Source organism: Bombus impatiens, unplaced genomic scaffold, assembly GCF_000188095.3.
Source record: "Bombus impatiens unplaced genomic scaffold, BIMP_2.2 scf_0914, whole genome shotgun sequence".
NCBI lineage: Eukaryota > Metazoa > Arthropoda > Insecta > Hymenoptera > Apidae > Bombus > Bombus impatiens.
The window spans coordinates 259,342-274,079 of NT_177333.1; the positions used below are offsets into that span (position 1 = coordinate 259,342).

At 35.4% G+C, this 14,738-nt stretch overlaps 1 protein-coding gene across 13 annotated transcripts in view; it reads right to left on the minus strand.

Moving 5' to 3' along the window:
• Nucleotides 1-14,738, minus strand: part of LOC100748900 (glutamate-gated chloride channel) — a 36,736-nt gene that overhangs the window by 20,061 nt on the left and 1,937 nt on the right. For 2 of the 13 annotated variants that reach the window (XM_012391006.3, XM_033323357.1), the window contains exons 2-4: nucleotides 13,125-13,192; nucleotides 11,869-11,990; nucleotides 1,424-1,491 (exon numbers count right to left, since the gene is read on the minus strand). In XM_012391006.3, the coding sequence (XP_012246429.1) occupies nucleotides 1,424-1,491; nucleotides 11,869-11,990; nucleotides 13,125-13,183 (249 nt within the window). In that variant the 5' untranslated portion in view covers nucleotides 13,184-13,192. Of the gene's footprint in view, nucleotides 1-1,423; nucleotides 1,494-5,950; nucleotides 6,019-11,868; nucleotides 11,991-13,124; nucleotides 13,193-13,264; nucleotides 13,289-13,552; nucleotides 14,035-14,420; nucleotides 14,464-14,738 lie in introns of those variants that run through there. The other 11 variants (XM_012391004.3, XM_033323356.1, XM_033323354.1 and 8 more) reach the window with 9 other exon arrangements.

Consider the following 14,738-nt stretch of genomic DNA (forward strand, 5'->3'; position numbering starts at 1 on the left):
AAAAAAAAAAAAAAAAAAAAAAAAAAGAAAGAATAGAAAAACCAAAACAGAGAATGCGTATGTTAAAAAAACAACAAACTCCATTAAATCATCTACGACACAATAGCGTGTGAGCGACAGTATATATGGTGTATTCTTTTTTTTTTTTTCTTTAATTACGCGCAGCACGACGCTATTTTAACGAATTATCTGGAATGAGATTCTGATACTTCGCCGAACATTTTTAATATCTCTAATATCTTTGATCGTTATCTAAAAATATTAAAAATATCAAAAATACGAGAGATACCGTATTTTTAGAATTCGTACTTTTGCCTCGCGAGCGGAGAAAAATTTCTGGTCGTGCTATTCGTAACAGTTCGAGTTTCTCTTATGCATACAAAACATATGCTTGCTTAATATAACATACGAGATAATATAATAGTGGAATTAAAAAAGTTTATGATAGTGGGCCTTAAATACGCACGAGAGAGCCTGGTATAAAAGGGAGAGACAACACAAAGAGGTAAAGAGGAAACGTGTAACGTGTACGTGTGTTTCTTCTTCTTCTTCGTTTTTCTTTCTCTTTCTAGATTTGTATATATATATATTGCGAGACAAAGAGCAGCTTTGTATATTATAAGAATACTACGTAGAGAATTAGCAGTGAAATACGTGTGCATATGTATAATACGTTGATTAATATGTATGTATTATCATACAAACACATAGTAAATGATATTCATTGCACGTCTAGCTACTATTCTTTGGCCAACTATAATCGAAATCTTCTCGTCCTCTAAACGTTCTAAACGTTCAAATGTCTATTCACATTCATCGAGAGAACGACTTTCAAGGGGTTTTCAACTATAAGACTGCGGAAACATCAGTGCCAGACCGTGCTATGGTATACTAGAAGGATCGACAAATTTTGTCTATCGTAAGTTACGCTTCGATCGTAGAAAGAACTTTTTTTTTTTGTTATGGTCGATCGACTAAGTATACTAGGAATCTCGTAGATTTGCCATCGATTTTGTTAAACACGCGGGACACGAGACAAAGTTTTCTCTGTTCATATTTTTCGTACGAGTGCTTCTTCGGAGAAAGGAACCGATATACGTCAAGTTCGTTCTTACAATTGGAAGAAAAGTGAGTCTACTAATCGGAAATCGTGCGAATATTTGGAAAAAAACGACGAACAATTATATAACAATTCCATAGTTGCTGGGATAATCTAGCTAATCGGAGAACGACTTCTATGTGTATAATAGCATAATATATATATATCGATCTCTGTATTTATAATACATACAGATTGTACAGTCAACATTTAGTAGTACAACACTTAGTAGTATGTATATATAATATAATAGAGGTACGTGTAGGCGTGTGTTTGTGATTTTTTAGGGCATTTGATATTTTTTTTTTTTTTTATTTAACTTACCATCGTAACGTCATCTATTTTTGAGATACTTCGAACAAATATGTTGACGCGGACAACCGCGGGCCCATCTAACATAGCAAACAGAATAAATAAAATTAATCAATCGTTGAGTAATATCAGTCGCATCGAAGGGATGTAATGAAAAAAGAAAGAAACGCTTCTCGAGCTTTCTACGCTTTCTGCGCTTCCTGCAATCAAACGGGCAAACTTTTGGAAGTTATATATTCTTTTCGTCGTTAATTTATTATTAGTATTTCTCTGTACTTTATTCAATATTATTACGAATATTTCTTTTTCTTCGCTTTAAGAGATTAGATTTCTTCTTAGAAAAAGTAGTGGTGAATCGTTGATTCGAGTGATTCGTATTATTCGATTTTTAAAAATCATCGAACTATCTTTAAGTTTCGTATGACTGGTTATACATATACATATCGTAGTAAAAAATGAACGATAACTTCGGTGGGGAGAAACAGATCGAACTAATCAATCGTAAAGCAAACTAGTGGAAATACAGATTATTAACGAAAAGCATCAAAGAGAAGAAAAGAAGATAGATACTCAAAAACAAAAAAAAAGAAGTGGAAAGAATGAGTTAAGGAACCATTTACTTGATGAATATAACATATAAGTATATCGAGAGTCTAAGAATTTTACAAGCGTTTATAAGAACTTTTCATTCGTGTATACACAGTGTTCAAGTTATTAGCTCCGAGCGTTATTTTTTTTTTTTTTTTGTGAGAAAAATAAAAGAAGACGATCATTGACTTATAAATAAATAAAAGGAGACTTGTCATTGTATGTGTTTCTCACAAAGAAATGCTGACAATTAATAACGTGAACATCTTGTATATTATTTACGGATCCTTAAGAACATGGTTTTACCATTTAAAGAAACGAAGCAGTGGCAGAATTGCCGTACTTAATTTTCAAGTTCAGTGGATCGAGAATAGCTGCAGGAAATTATAGTTTCCTCCTGGTTTGGATCCTCGTATATATTGAACAAGCATACGTGTAATATTGCCGTCTTCCTTATTAATTTCGTGTACATAATTCTTGGTAACAAGATAAAGTAACTTCTCGCGCGTACAAGCGTTAAACGAAGAAGAGACCGATTAGTTTTTCGCTTTTATTCGCAAATATTCTTGACAAATATTTGAACGACTTATGAATGAAATCTGAATTCACAGAAAATCTCAATCATTTCGCGTAATTGATGAACATTCTCGATAAATATCTAGGAAATATTACGACTTTTGGAATCAAGCGAGTATAGACACAAGTAAAAATCGAATCGTCTTGTGCGGGTGATTCATAGAAATTTCCACAAATTCGTATTTGTATTGTTTCGTGTAATACGTGGATATCTTTGTGAGACAATTTGAAAAACTGAATCACGTTAGATGCTTCTGATATAACTGAGTGCGATTGTTATATCGTGGGCAATCTCAACAAGTTGTTTAAGAGTTAATTTGTTGGTTGGACGAGCCAGGCGTATCGTCCTGAGCCATACAGAGTGTTTGCGTAACATTCCGCCCTACATGAACCAGGACAAGACGTCGGACACGTTGTTCCTGTAGTCAGTGTCGAGCATTCACTAATCCTTAATTTACATAATTTGCGTCAATGCTACTATTCTCAGATTAAGAAAGCATTAAGAAAAAAAAAAAAAGGATGAAACAAATAAATGCGTCTTACTCGATCTTGCATTTTAAAGCGAAACGCAGAGCTACTAAAATGATTCTTCAAATCTTCGAATGTCTTTCTCGAGTTTTGAAAATCATTCTATAGCGCGCGTGTAAGAAGCGGCTTAGCCTTGTATTTAGCAATATGGAAATTCGACAGGAGGTTTACGTGAGCATAAAAGACTCTCGTGTTCCGGTATCGAAAATTTGAAACAAATGCACTCTGTGCATTACTTCTGGATAGCTTTCTCTTCTGAATCGTTGTCTCTATCGAATGCATTTTGTAAAACAGAGATCGTCGACACAGTGAATCAAAAACATTCTCGTTGCTCGACGCTCTTCGAATAAATCTTTTTGACTCACTTTCCACGTACTGTTAGTTTCATTAAATTTCAATACTTCGGTTGGACGCGTTATAGTCCTGTGTCTTTACACCTGTACATTCTATTAATTCATTTTTCTATCGTTGAGTCTCGATCATAGTCCAGACAGACTATGATAAATTTCAAATTACAATCCTTCTCCGATTTCTCAATATCCTGACGCAGGTTGCAACTGGCGCGAAATGCATGCAGAAAATTCGCAGAACGTCGCAACCTCGTCTCAAGTATATTCGTCACGAAGCTACGTGAAACGTGTGATTTCGCCTATCGTAGAACCACTTGTCAGGACCGCCTCTGATCGGAAAATAATTCACGAATCACGCATAATTGTATCGATCCTCTGTGTGTACTCACATCGTGTGACACGTTGAAAAGGTAGAACAAGTAAAACCGGACGTATCTGATTGTTCGTGAACGCAATTAAACGTAGCAAAACGTAATTACTAAGTCATCAAGCACTATGAGGAACTACGAAAAACGGGGATGAAAAAGTTGGAGGGAACCTATGAGACCAAACACTCTGCCAATATAATCCTTTTCCATTTCTTTTCTCTTATCTTTCCCTCTCTCTCTCTCTCTCTTTCTCTCTCTCTCTCTCTCTCTCTCTCTCCTCTCGTTTCTCTTTTCTCGCTTTCCTATCCCTCTCCTCCTTTATCTTTCCGTTTCGTCTCTTTTTCTCCCTTCACCTTTCATTTTTCTCTCTTCGTCTCTCCCACTGCAACAACGTCTGTGCTCCTATGTATAGCGTATAAACTGTGTATGTACATACGTGAACATCGAAGCTAGAATGCCACATGCCTGTATCTATGCTAGAGATGCTAATTGGTTTTGTGTGTGATCAGTCATTCTAAATTAAAGGGGAGAATCAATATTGTACACAGATGAAAAATAAAGGCAACAGATATTGATTAATATGTATATCTGGCTGGCTGTGAGAGAACGGGTGTGAGGGGGAGGCGGCAGGTGATAATCAACAAAGTGATAGACGAGATCGATGGGAGCAGACAAGACTTTTAATCAGAATCTACGAAGGGGTCTATGGCGAGCGTCGCGCGACAGTGCTCCCAGATCGAAGAATTTATTTCGGGAAGGACACCCTCCGTGCCTAGAATCGTATATTTGTATGATTGATAATCGTGAAAATTCCTTCGTGGCCATTTGCCGAATACTTCTGAAGAACTATTTTTGAATAGAATTATTCGATCGAAAATGAAACCGTTGATCGAGATAATGTCTTGTACCATCACGCTGGTACTGGCAAGAAATATTTTATTGATTTTGGCTTCGCTCCTGAATGCCAACGATTATCAACATTTACGTACGGCGATACAAGACGTAAGCTCGGCCAACAACGTTTCGTTGAAGATCGAGTAATTCTGTGGCAGAAATGTCTATTCGTGTACACACGGTAAGGTAAATTACATCAAGACTAGGCGATTCTTCACATACATGAAATGACTGAATTTCCGGACAATGTTCGTACGTATGACTGTAACCACAGAGCATCAGCAAAGATCGCTGTCCCAATTATTACAGAAAGAGAAAGAAAGATCTTTCCTAATGTTCCGATTAATGTAAACTTCCTTTTGCGATCGGTTAGACGTAATGCGATTCTAGCAGGAGGGTAAACCCGACAGAGGTCTCGTGCGAATTTCTAACGACTGTTCCTACGTACCATTAGCAATTCGTATATCGTATTGGAATCTTATTCATTGGCGTATATAAATGGAAGATTTCCACACGACTGTAGAATTCGATTCCAATCGAAATTTCATCGAGCGAATTTACCATTTCAATTCGAATAGAATTTTCACATCGTTCTCTATGAAATTAAAAATATTTCCTCTATTCGAATTGTAATCAGTTGCATGAAAAACTTATCGGATGATGATTCATTTGTTTCAATCGAAACAAATTTTCGCATAATTCTCTGTCGAATTAAAAGATTCTGTTTGAATGAAAAAAAGACCTATTCGAATTATGATATTGTATTGGAGTCGTAAGAAATCGCACGCAAGATCAACAATTAGGATTCCTTATCGGATTTTCTCTGTCGAATTAACACGCAATTCCCAGAAAAATTCTTATAAAATCTGGCATCACTGGCAAGAAACGGATAGTGTAGACATAATAATGAATGGTAACGGAGAAGGGACAAGATGCTGGCCTGCTGCCATTGTTATGGTCGCCGTTCGCGTAAATGCTGAGGCCTTGTTCAACAATCTTTTCTTCTTTTCTTTTGTACGTTCTTTACTTTTTTCTTTTCTTTTCTTTTCTTCTTTTTTTTTTTTTTTGGGTTCTCGTTTTGCTTCTGAAATTGATTATCGAGACTCTAAGACCTACATTGCGCCTACTTTTAATCATTGCAAGCAACAGAAAAATAAGGAAACAGTACCCGCCAAGAGAGAAATGGCATTGCACCGCGTTGTAAAGAGTTTTGGATTGGTTTAATGTATACTTACCATCTTGATGTCACTAATTGTCGCAATGCTTCGCACAAACAGGTTTACCCGGACAATGGCCGGCCCATCTAAGGGCAAAAACAATAGAGCCCCCTTTTAGTCAGTCAATTTTTTTTTTCGTGTCTTACAATACTCTACTGGAATAGTTTTGTCTTTTTATTTGTTTCTTTTTTTTTTTTTTTGTGATTTACTTTCGTTTACCAAAAATTTGTTCGTTTCCTTGAGCGTTCTTTTCGTTTCTCTTTTTTTCCAAATTTCCTACGAATGGCCGTGTTACTTTCTTTCGTAAGGGTTGTCGAGGTAAAGGGGACAGAGTAGGGGGAAAATTAGACGAAAATCCTCAATCGTTTTTTCGAACCATCTCCTCGTGTAGACTTCTTGTAAGTTGTCCTAATCGCTGGGATTGTAGTCATTTCGTATGTGCCATACATTGTGGCTAGATACACACATATACGGGAACGTTGTACCAAAGTAGGCTTGTTTCATTTTTATCGAGAATTCGGATGTGCTCGTGTAACAAGTAGAAAAAGTACACGGTGTGTAGGTCTCTACTACGGATTAGGGGATTAAATGTCTAGAACGTTCGGAAGCTACGGGCAAAGTGCTGTGACACAGATACCGAAACAGATTGGTAATCGGACTCTCACATTAAGAATAGATCTTCATGTATACAGGCTGTTTCATGAGATTTCCAAAGAACTTTCAATGGTATTTACTTAGAGAAATATTATCAAAGTTCTTGCAATATCAGCAGCAATATCGTAAAACTATTATATTATTAAGATAACAAAATAAAAGTCCATCGCTCTTACATTGGGTGTAGTAAAAGTACGCTTGTTCGCTGTGCATTCTCGATGATCTATAATCGAAAGAAATTATGAATTTTCCTTAAAAATTCCATACGTTTGAAGGTATTTCATTATATATTGTTTCGCAATGGTAAACATTTATTAGAATTATCGAAATTTTATTCACGCTGCATGAAACAGCCTGCCAGTACATGTAACTACGATAAATTATAAACGTGTAATTATCTGCTCCAATTTACTTGGAACCTTTTATCTATTTAGACGCATTAACTGTTTTATCTATCCCTCGTGTTTAATTATATAACCGTATCAGCATATACACGGAACGAACTCCGCTGTTAAAACATTTCGGTTATTCTTCTGGATTAATTGTTTCATCGTAAGTTACTCGATCCATCGTAAGAATATAGATAGAATTGCTATCTTACCTTCGCTTGCCATTTGAGTAAACCCGATAAACTGTTCCCATTTCGTTCTGTTTTCCTTTGCTCGAGTACGGTACAAGAAGCAATCGTGTAACAATGATTAACAAGCAGACGGTTGTGTTTCTCAGTCATAGCTACCAGCTGCAACGAAATCTTTCCCTGTTTCTAATTAGAAACTCGTCTGTGGCTGTAAATTGGTGTGGCCGCAAAAAAAAAAAAAAAAAAAAGAGAAAAAAGAAAGAGAAACAGGAAAAAAGGGAAAACTGCTGCTCTTTAAATATGCTGTCTGATGGTAAAGAGAAAAGAAAGGGCAACGAGTACATCTGGAAATGGTAGAGAAAGAAGAAAAAAAAAGAAACCCTCGTGACACAACATGAACCTCGAGGCGGTACGAAGTCGACTGTAATTATCGACGATATACTATACTTTCTCTGACCTATCGAACAATAGGAATTCGCGGTCCAATTTTCCGAGGCGTTCAATGCCATTGTCTGAAATTCTACACGGTGTTTTGTACAGAGCAGACAGTTACGCGAGATGGAATATGTTCCGGGCGCATAATTAGGACTAATCGAACTTAGCTCGCAACGTGATTCGCTGGTAGGAATTTAGAACGTTGGAAATTCCAGCGAGGAAGAAAATTGCGGCTAATAGAGAGACTGTGAAGAATAATCGAAAAATTTCCCACAACCTGGATACCGATACCTGTTAACCCTATTACGTCAATTTTTGTCCAATTGTAGTTTTCTATCGTCGAACGACTATTTCATTTCGAGGAAAATATGAAAGAATCGTCGTTGTGCTTCTCGTTTCGGTTTCGAAGCGTTTAAAATTTCTATTCTTTTATTTTGCTGAGACGAGAGATAAAAATTCGTATATCATAGTAGGATCGTAATTTCATTCTCACAAAGTAATCGTATGAAATAGAGTGTTATTCTCGTCAGACTGTAATGATAGAATTCCAAATAAGCTTTATGCCAAATATTTGTGCAAATCGCTTGTTTCTCTGGATAGAAATATTGCAGAGATACGTTCTTAGGCTGTTACGTAATTTGGAGATGAAAGGGTTGACAAGTATCTGCTTCAATTAAATTAAATAAATCCGTGAAGATTGGCTACGAATGAAACAAAAGAATCACGCAGAGTGCTATTCAATAAACGTAGATTTTAACCAATCAGTCAAAATTTCAACTAACCTTAGAAAAAAAGTTATGTTCAAGGAGAGTAGGACAACTTTCATTAGTTTGACGTGGTCAACGTTTGTACCAGTATTAAAATGGTTAAAAGCTCCGCTGCAACTGAAAGGACAAATTTCTTTAGCAGGAAACTCATAGTAGAATTTGTAAAAGTATCAAAAAGATAAAAAGGAAACTAAAATGGAAACTAATGATAAAGACACAACAGCGACTCTTTTTCAGATACTATCATGTATGCATGTCGTGTATACATATGAATAGAGGTATCTTGTCTACATTTCCATCCACTTCATTCGCATAAGAAAGACAAAATATAAACAGAAAAAGATATGTAAATAATAAACCTTCGCTTGCTCAAGTGTCATCATCCTTTTTTTCCTAGCAAGGCAGCATCATCCCCCTGTCCATCTCTCCTCTCCTCCTTCACTCCATCATTATCTCCATTTTTAATATCTTCACGATATGGAAATTTGGCAGATTACCACCGTACACTACTTTGCATTCAAATTTCTTTGGAAAAAAAAATAAATGAATATATAAACATATTGATCTCCTGTCTTGTTCTGTCAGATAAGCGAAAGGCTACGTGAAATACGTCATGCTGCGACTGCCATCTCACACAGAAGCAAAATTGATCCCTGTGTTCTCCTCACGTTGTTTCTTTAACGTGACTTGTACATATTCGATAAATCCTGGTGCAACACGATAGATATTTTATTTATCGTTATCAAAAGTTTCACCGTTTTAAATTACCGCTTTTGAAATATTGTGTTGAAATTTTGACGAGTTGCAAGTATTCTTATTTTGCAGAAATATACTGAGACAATGTCAGCGCTATAGACATAGCGTTTTAATATTACTAGTTAGGAAAGTATACATTTTAGTCTAATAAACGTATCGTCGTTTCTCTTTTACTTTTACGGGACAAAGCCTGAGTCCTTCGGTTTTAGATTTCAGGAATTTTCCAGTAAGAAATTGTAACAAATATTTAATAATAATTATTAAACGTTGTTACATAAAAAGTGAAACAGAAACGAATGTAAATCGATTAGACCAAAAATGTATCTTCTATTCTTCTGTACTTTCCTAATCTATGATTTTCAAACACTCTGTATTGAGAATACGAGTATCAGTGAAAATATACTCTTCATGAAATTACTTACAACGATTATCAAAACGATCTTCCAAAGGGATAAAGTTACATGAAAGTATCTCGAATGTTACCAATAGAAATCTAAATTTTCGTTCTTATTTTCTGACAGACGTGGGTGTCCTACCAGCTACGTTTACCTAAAACATTTTCCTTATTTCAAATAATACATGAACATATTACTTGTGAGAGTTATAAGATTGAAGAAGAAACATACTGACGGCAATCGTTTCTTTACAGATGACGTAAAGCGGATCCGGAGAACAATCTTGATTTGTTAAATGCAACAGTAACAGTATCACATGTGTGTGTTCCCATAGAAAATGTGGCAGATTTTAAAAAGCAAACTCTCAAAAGAAGATTGCTAACAACTCCAGTATCTTCGTTCGTCTCATTATTTGAAAATTCTGAAAGCATTCATCCTACGCTACATTCGTCCCAGAATTCATATAAAATTTATTTTAAGAAAGAAAATTGACCTTCGGATTTATAAAAAAGGAAAAGCCAATTGCCACTGGTATCATGTATTTTGTTCGACCATATAACTTTGAAACATGGCATGTTCCCCTATTATTTGAAGCAATGTAGATATTAAATTAACGAGGTTGTTAGCTCATCAAGGATAAAATAGATCACTTATGCCAATTATTCGAGAAATTTCATTGCTCTATTACAAGAAGATGTTCCTAGAAGCTTGATAGTATTTCCACATGTGCATTCTCTACTACATAGAAGCCAGCGTCCGTATGTGTATGAACACGATTCGTTTACGTGATCTGGTACTCGCTGTCACGGAATAACAGCGGATCGTGTGCCAGTTCGTCGTTGACCATTGCTACCGGTATCGATTCCAACAAAAGTCGTGTTCGTGGACGCATTTTGTTTCCCCGATCCGCTGCAAAACTCGTCACGCCTGCAATTTGTCGGCACACTGCCAACGGGGATGTTACCTCGAATACAGTAGCTTGTTCCTCTTTGACACGTTTACTTCTTAAAACGTTTTACGTGCTTCGCCGGGTGTAAAGCCTATAACGACCCCCATGAATACGTGTCCTTGGCTGCGAATGCGTTTTCATTCGATCTTTCATTCGATCTTTCCCTCTTTTTCATATCGTTGTATATATATATATATATATTATCAATTTTTTTCTTTGAGTAGTGACAACTATGCCTGTTAGTAAGAATTGTGCAAATCAACGGCAGGTTGTAGTTAAACACGAAATTTTGCGGAATCGAGCTCTGTCTGAGGCATATCGTTGGTTTGCTAGACGAGTGACACAGCTAATTGGGAGAAAAATAAATTTTGGAACGGTTGAGATGAAAAGTTTCAAGTAGAAAATGATTAATTTACGAGAAAAGCCAATTACTTTGCAATGAAAACATTTATCAGCCGCCAGTAAAGTATTATTTATCTATATCGCACGCTGAAGAAAGGATTAAAAGCTTATTTTATGAAATATGATATCCTTGTTAAATGGTATATTGATCGGATAATTGTGGCACTTCCAGTTTAGTAAATAGTTCAATTTTACAATTAATTCTCACGGATAGGAATCTCAAATGCGTCACTCTACTGGCAAACCGACAACATCGCTTTAGATTATTCAGAATCGCTAACAAGTGCCTCACAGTGAAGCTCGAGTATTGATTAGTTTGAAAAATTCTCTCTCTATATATATATGTGTGTGTATATATATATATACATAGGAATATATATATACGTAGGAAACGAGAACTAAATGAAACTTTAGTTTGAGGAAAGAAATTAACATTGAGATTGCACAAATTTAGAATATGCAGAATTTTGAAGGCGTCTCGATAAAAAGAATGTTTCACAAAAATAATAAGATTCATATACATTATAATTCGAAACTCTCTGTTCGCTAGTCCTATTAAAGTAACAGAGTATCTATTAAAGTAATACACGCGTTGGAATATACGTAAGAATGTTTCAAACACTTGTTCTAACTTTTCAAATCATTTGCAAGTTGCTCTAGAAAAACGTGGACTATTTAATGACGACTAGAATAGCGCATTAATTAATCCGTGATTTCGTTGACAAAATATCAGCTAAATAACCAGTTGCAGGGCTCTTGATCAGATTACAGTATCATAGAATTTCATTTAGAGCTGTTGTAAGCGGTACAGCTGACAAAACGAATTACCCTTTTATCCGAGGCTTATTCAAGCTAAACTTTTAGGCTTCATTGTCTTCTTAATCGTATCCGACTTCTTTATGACAATGTTGGTATAATTGGTCGATTTTTCTCTTTTTTTCTTTTGGTAAGGAAGACTGGAAGGAATAATGGACGTAAAAAAAGAACATTCATATATTCACCTGTTCCATTTTCTCCACTGGGCCGGATACGCGCGTCGTACCGTCCTGGTCCTAGAATGTCGTCTAACACTTCCTTCTCCTTTTCCCGGAAATTCACCACCTTTTTCTGCATCTGCGCACATCTGCAATCATAACAAGAAATATATAAATAACATCTTTTTTACACTCTATCGTCTTGCTGCTTGTTTTGAATCCCTTTGTTCTTCTAGACATCAAATTGATCTATAATTTATACGTAGAATGCCCATTTTGATGCGTCTTTTATACTTTTATGAACATAATGAAAGAAGCGGAATGTAAACAGAAATTTTCTTCGTGTATTAAATACTATAATAAATACACCACTTCGATTATCTTGTATATTTTATATGATATATCTGAGGTGGATTAAACGTGTATGTGTATTTAATAATGCAACGAGTGGATGAAATTGTAATAGTTGGTTACATTAAAATCAGTGTGAGCACAAGTACAGAGTATAAGTACAAGTAGAGATCGCAAAAAGAATAACAATTCAACTATGTTCTAGGGAATACGTTCATATATATGTATTGATGGACTTATTACAAGAAGTTCAAAGTTATATTTGTTATGTAACTCCAGTTGAAGATTACCAGTAATCTTAGTAACAATCTGTTCGGAGCTCGTTTGCCTTTAGACCTTGGTACAACTTGGTATAATAATATGAGTCTCTCTAAATTCGAATTTTCTGTTGGCTCATGTGCCACTACATATCTATCTTACATATTTTTGCATATTATATGCATTGTGTGCATTCTTATACCTTCAAATTTCACACAAGTGCTTAAAACTCTACAATCTATTTATATATGAAAACTTGAAATTTATAATTATAGATTATAGTGTTGATTGATCTATTCAGAATTTTGTTCATTTCTCTAGACACCAAATTGATGCAAAATTTATATTTCAACCCTTGGAAGTAACAGATTTAATTGATTGCATAATCTTATCTTCGTTCAGACTTCTGTTGTTTTTCTGGACCTCGAATTGATAATAAAATTTAAATTTGAGCAGCTGGAATTTGTCATTAAAAGTTGAAAATTTGATTCTGATCGCGAATAGCTTAAACGTTGCTCGCTGGAACTTCCTGCACAATAATTTATTAACCAATAACATTATTAAATTAACGGATTACAGTTATTTTTCCAAAGTATCTAGTTTGTTTATTAAATGCAAGATATCGATTCCTGCAATTAGAAGCTTGAATGACAAAGAATGGATGAGAAACGTACCTTGATAGATGTAGCAAGAATGTTAGTAACACCAATAACTTCAATACTCCAGGCCACATTGCGGCAGCCTGCAATGCAGAAATAAATCATTGTTTAATGCTACAAGAGAATTTAATTCGTTAATGAAAGTCGACGTTTACGTTTTCATTCGTGATTGAAGTATGGTCTAGTAGGTTAAATAGCAATAATTCTGACAAAAGAAATATTTGAATCGATAAAATAATTCCTATGCATGTTTTCTACTTTTGGATTCCCTTAGAAAAGACTTATTAAAACGAAGAAAAAGTTTTATATTATCTTCAATTCGATCGGAAAATATAAATATTTCGATTTCTAACTTTTATTAGGAATTTATACGAGCCGCGTAAAAGTCAAATTGGCTGACTCTATCGAAGTTAATCATTTAGTTTCTGAAAAATTAAACATACGTATGTCTATTCTAATACCGGAATTGGGAAATTTTCTGTAAATGCGACTGTCTAGTTTGGCTTCTAATTACCTCGTCTAAACTTAATCGGGAATGTTTTGAGCTCGGTTTTAACGAGAATTTTAAATTAACTTCGTCTTAAAATATTCAACAAAATTTAATATATGCATCGGTTCGAACACGGTTCACGCGCAATAAAAGTATACATCAACGGGTTATCAGCTGTGTCCCACAAATACGCAGAGTCATGAATATATTATTATATTTATAAATATCCGTAATTTAGTTCTATGAGCACGCTAAAATTTATTATATCCCGGTGGAGCAAGTAAAAATCATATAATTTCCAGAAGATAGACGCGATGAAATTTGCCTATTTAAAGCGAAGCCAAGCTATACAGACATATGTACGTGTAGCTGTAAACATGATAAACGACCGTCGGACAGGAATTACGATACTATGTTGGAAGCTTTTAACAGAGATTGGATCAGAAAATCTCAGAAAATGTGTATTGCAACCGATTAACTATCCAACGTCTGACTGTTGCTCGACGCTTGAGAATCAATTTTTATTTCCCGAAATTATCACGCCATTGAAGTTTCAATGTTCAATTAATCAGGACTTTGAATATTTTTTTAGAACACCATAAAACGATTGACCGAACAAATCAGCCATTGTCTTGGAATCACACGATACACATAAGACGCTCTAACTTTGTTTAAACACTTAAAAATCCTGCGACTGTATTTCACAGCAATTTAATAGGATTAGCAATTTATAAGGATGTTTTCTCCAAGAAGAGTGGAGATTATTTGAAAATCAGGGAAGAGAACAGAAACTCGTATATTTTTGAAGAACTGAACATTGCCTGATTTTGCGCGGACCGATTCTACTGGGCGAGCGTCTGACCGAACACTGACTTACTACACTGCCAGACACCGTAAGTGACCATACAGTTAAGGCAGCTTTGTTTTTCAAACGTGCCACCCCGCCTGTGTATACGTTGTTTTCCTTGATCGATGTTTTCCTCGCCGCTCAAACACGCATAAAATCGCAACGGCGTTGATCACCGTCGATTGTAAACGGCTCGATAACTCGAGGAGAAAACAACGACGAACTTTCGAAAACAGGCACGTATCGTTAATCAGTAAACAGCCTCCAAAAAAAAAAAAAAAAAAAAAAAAAA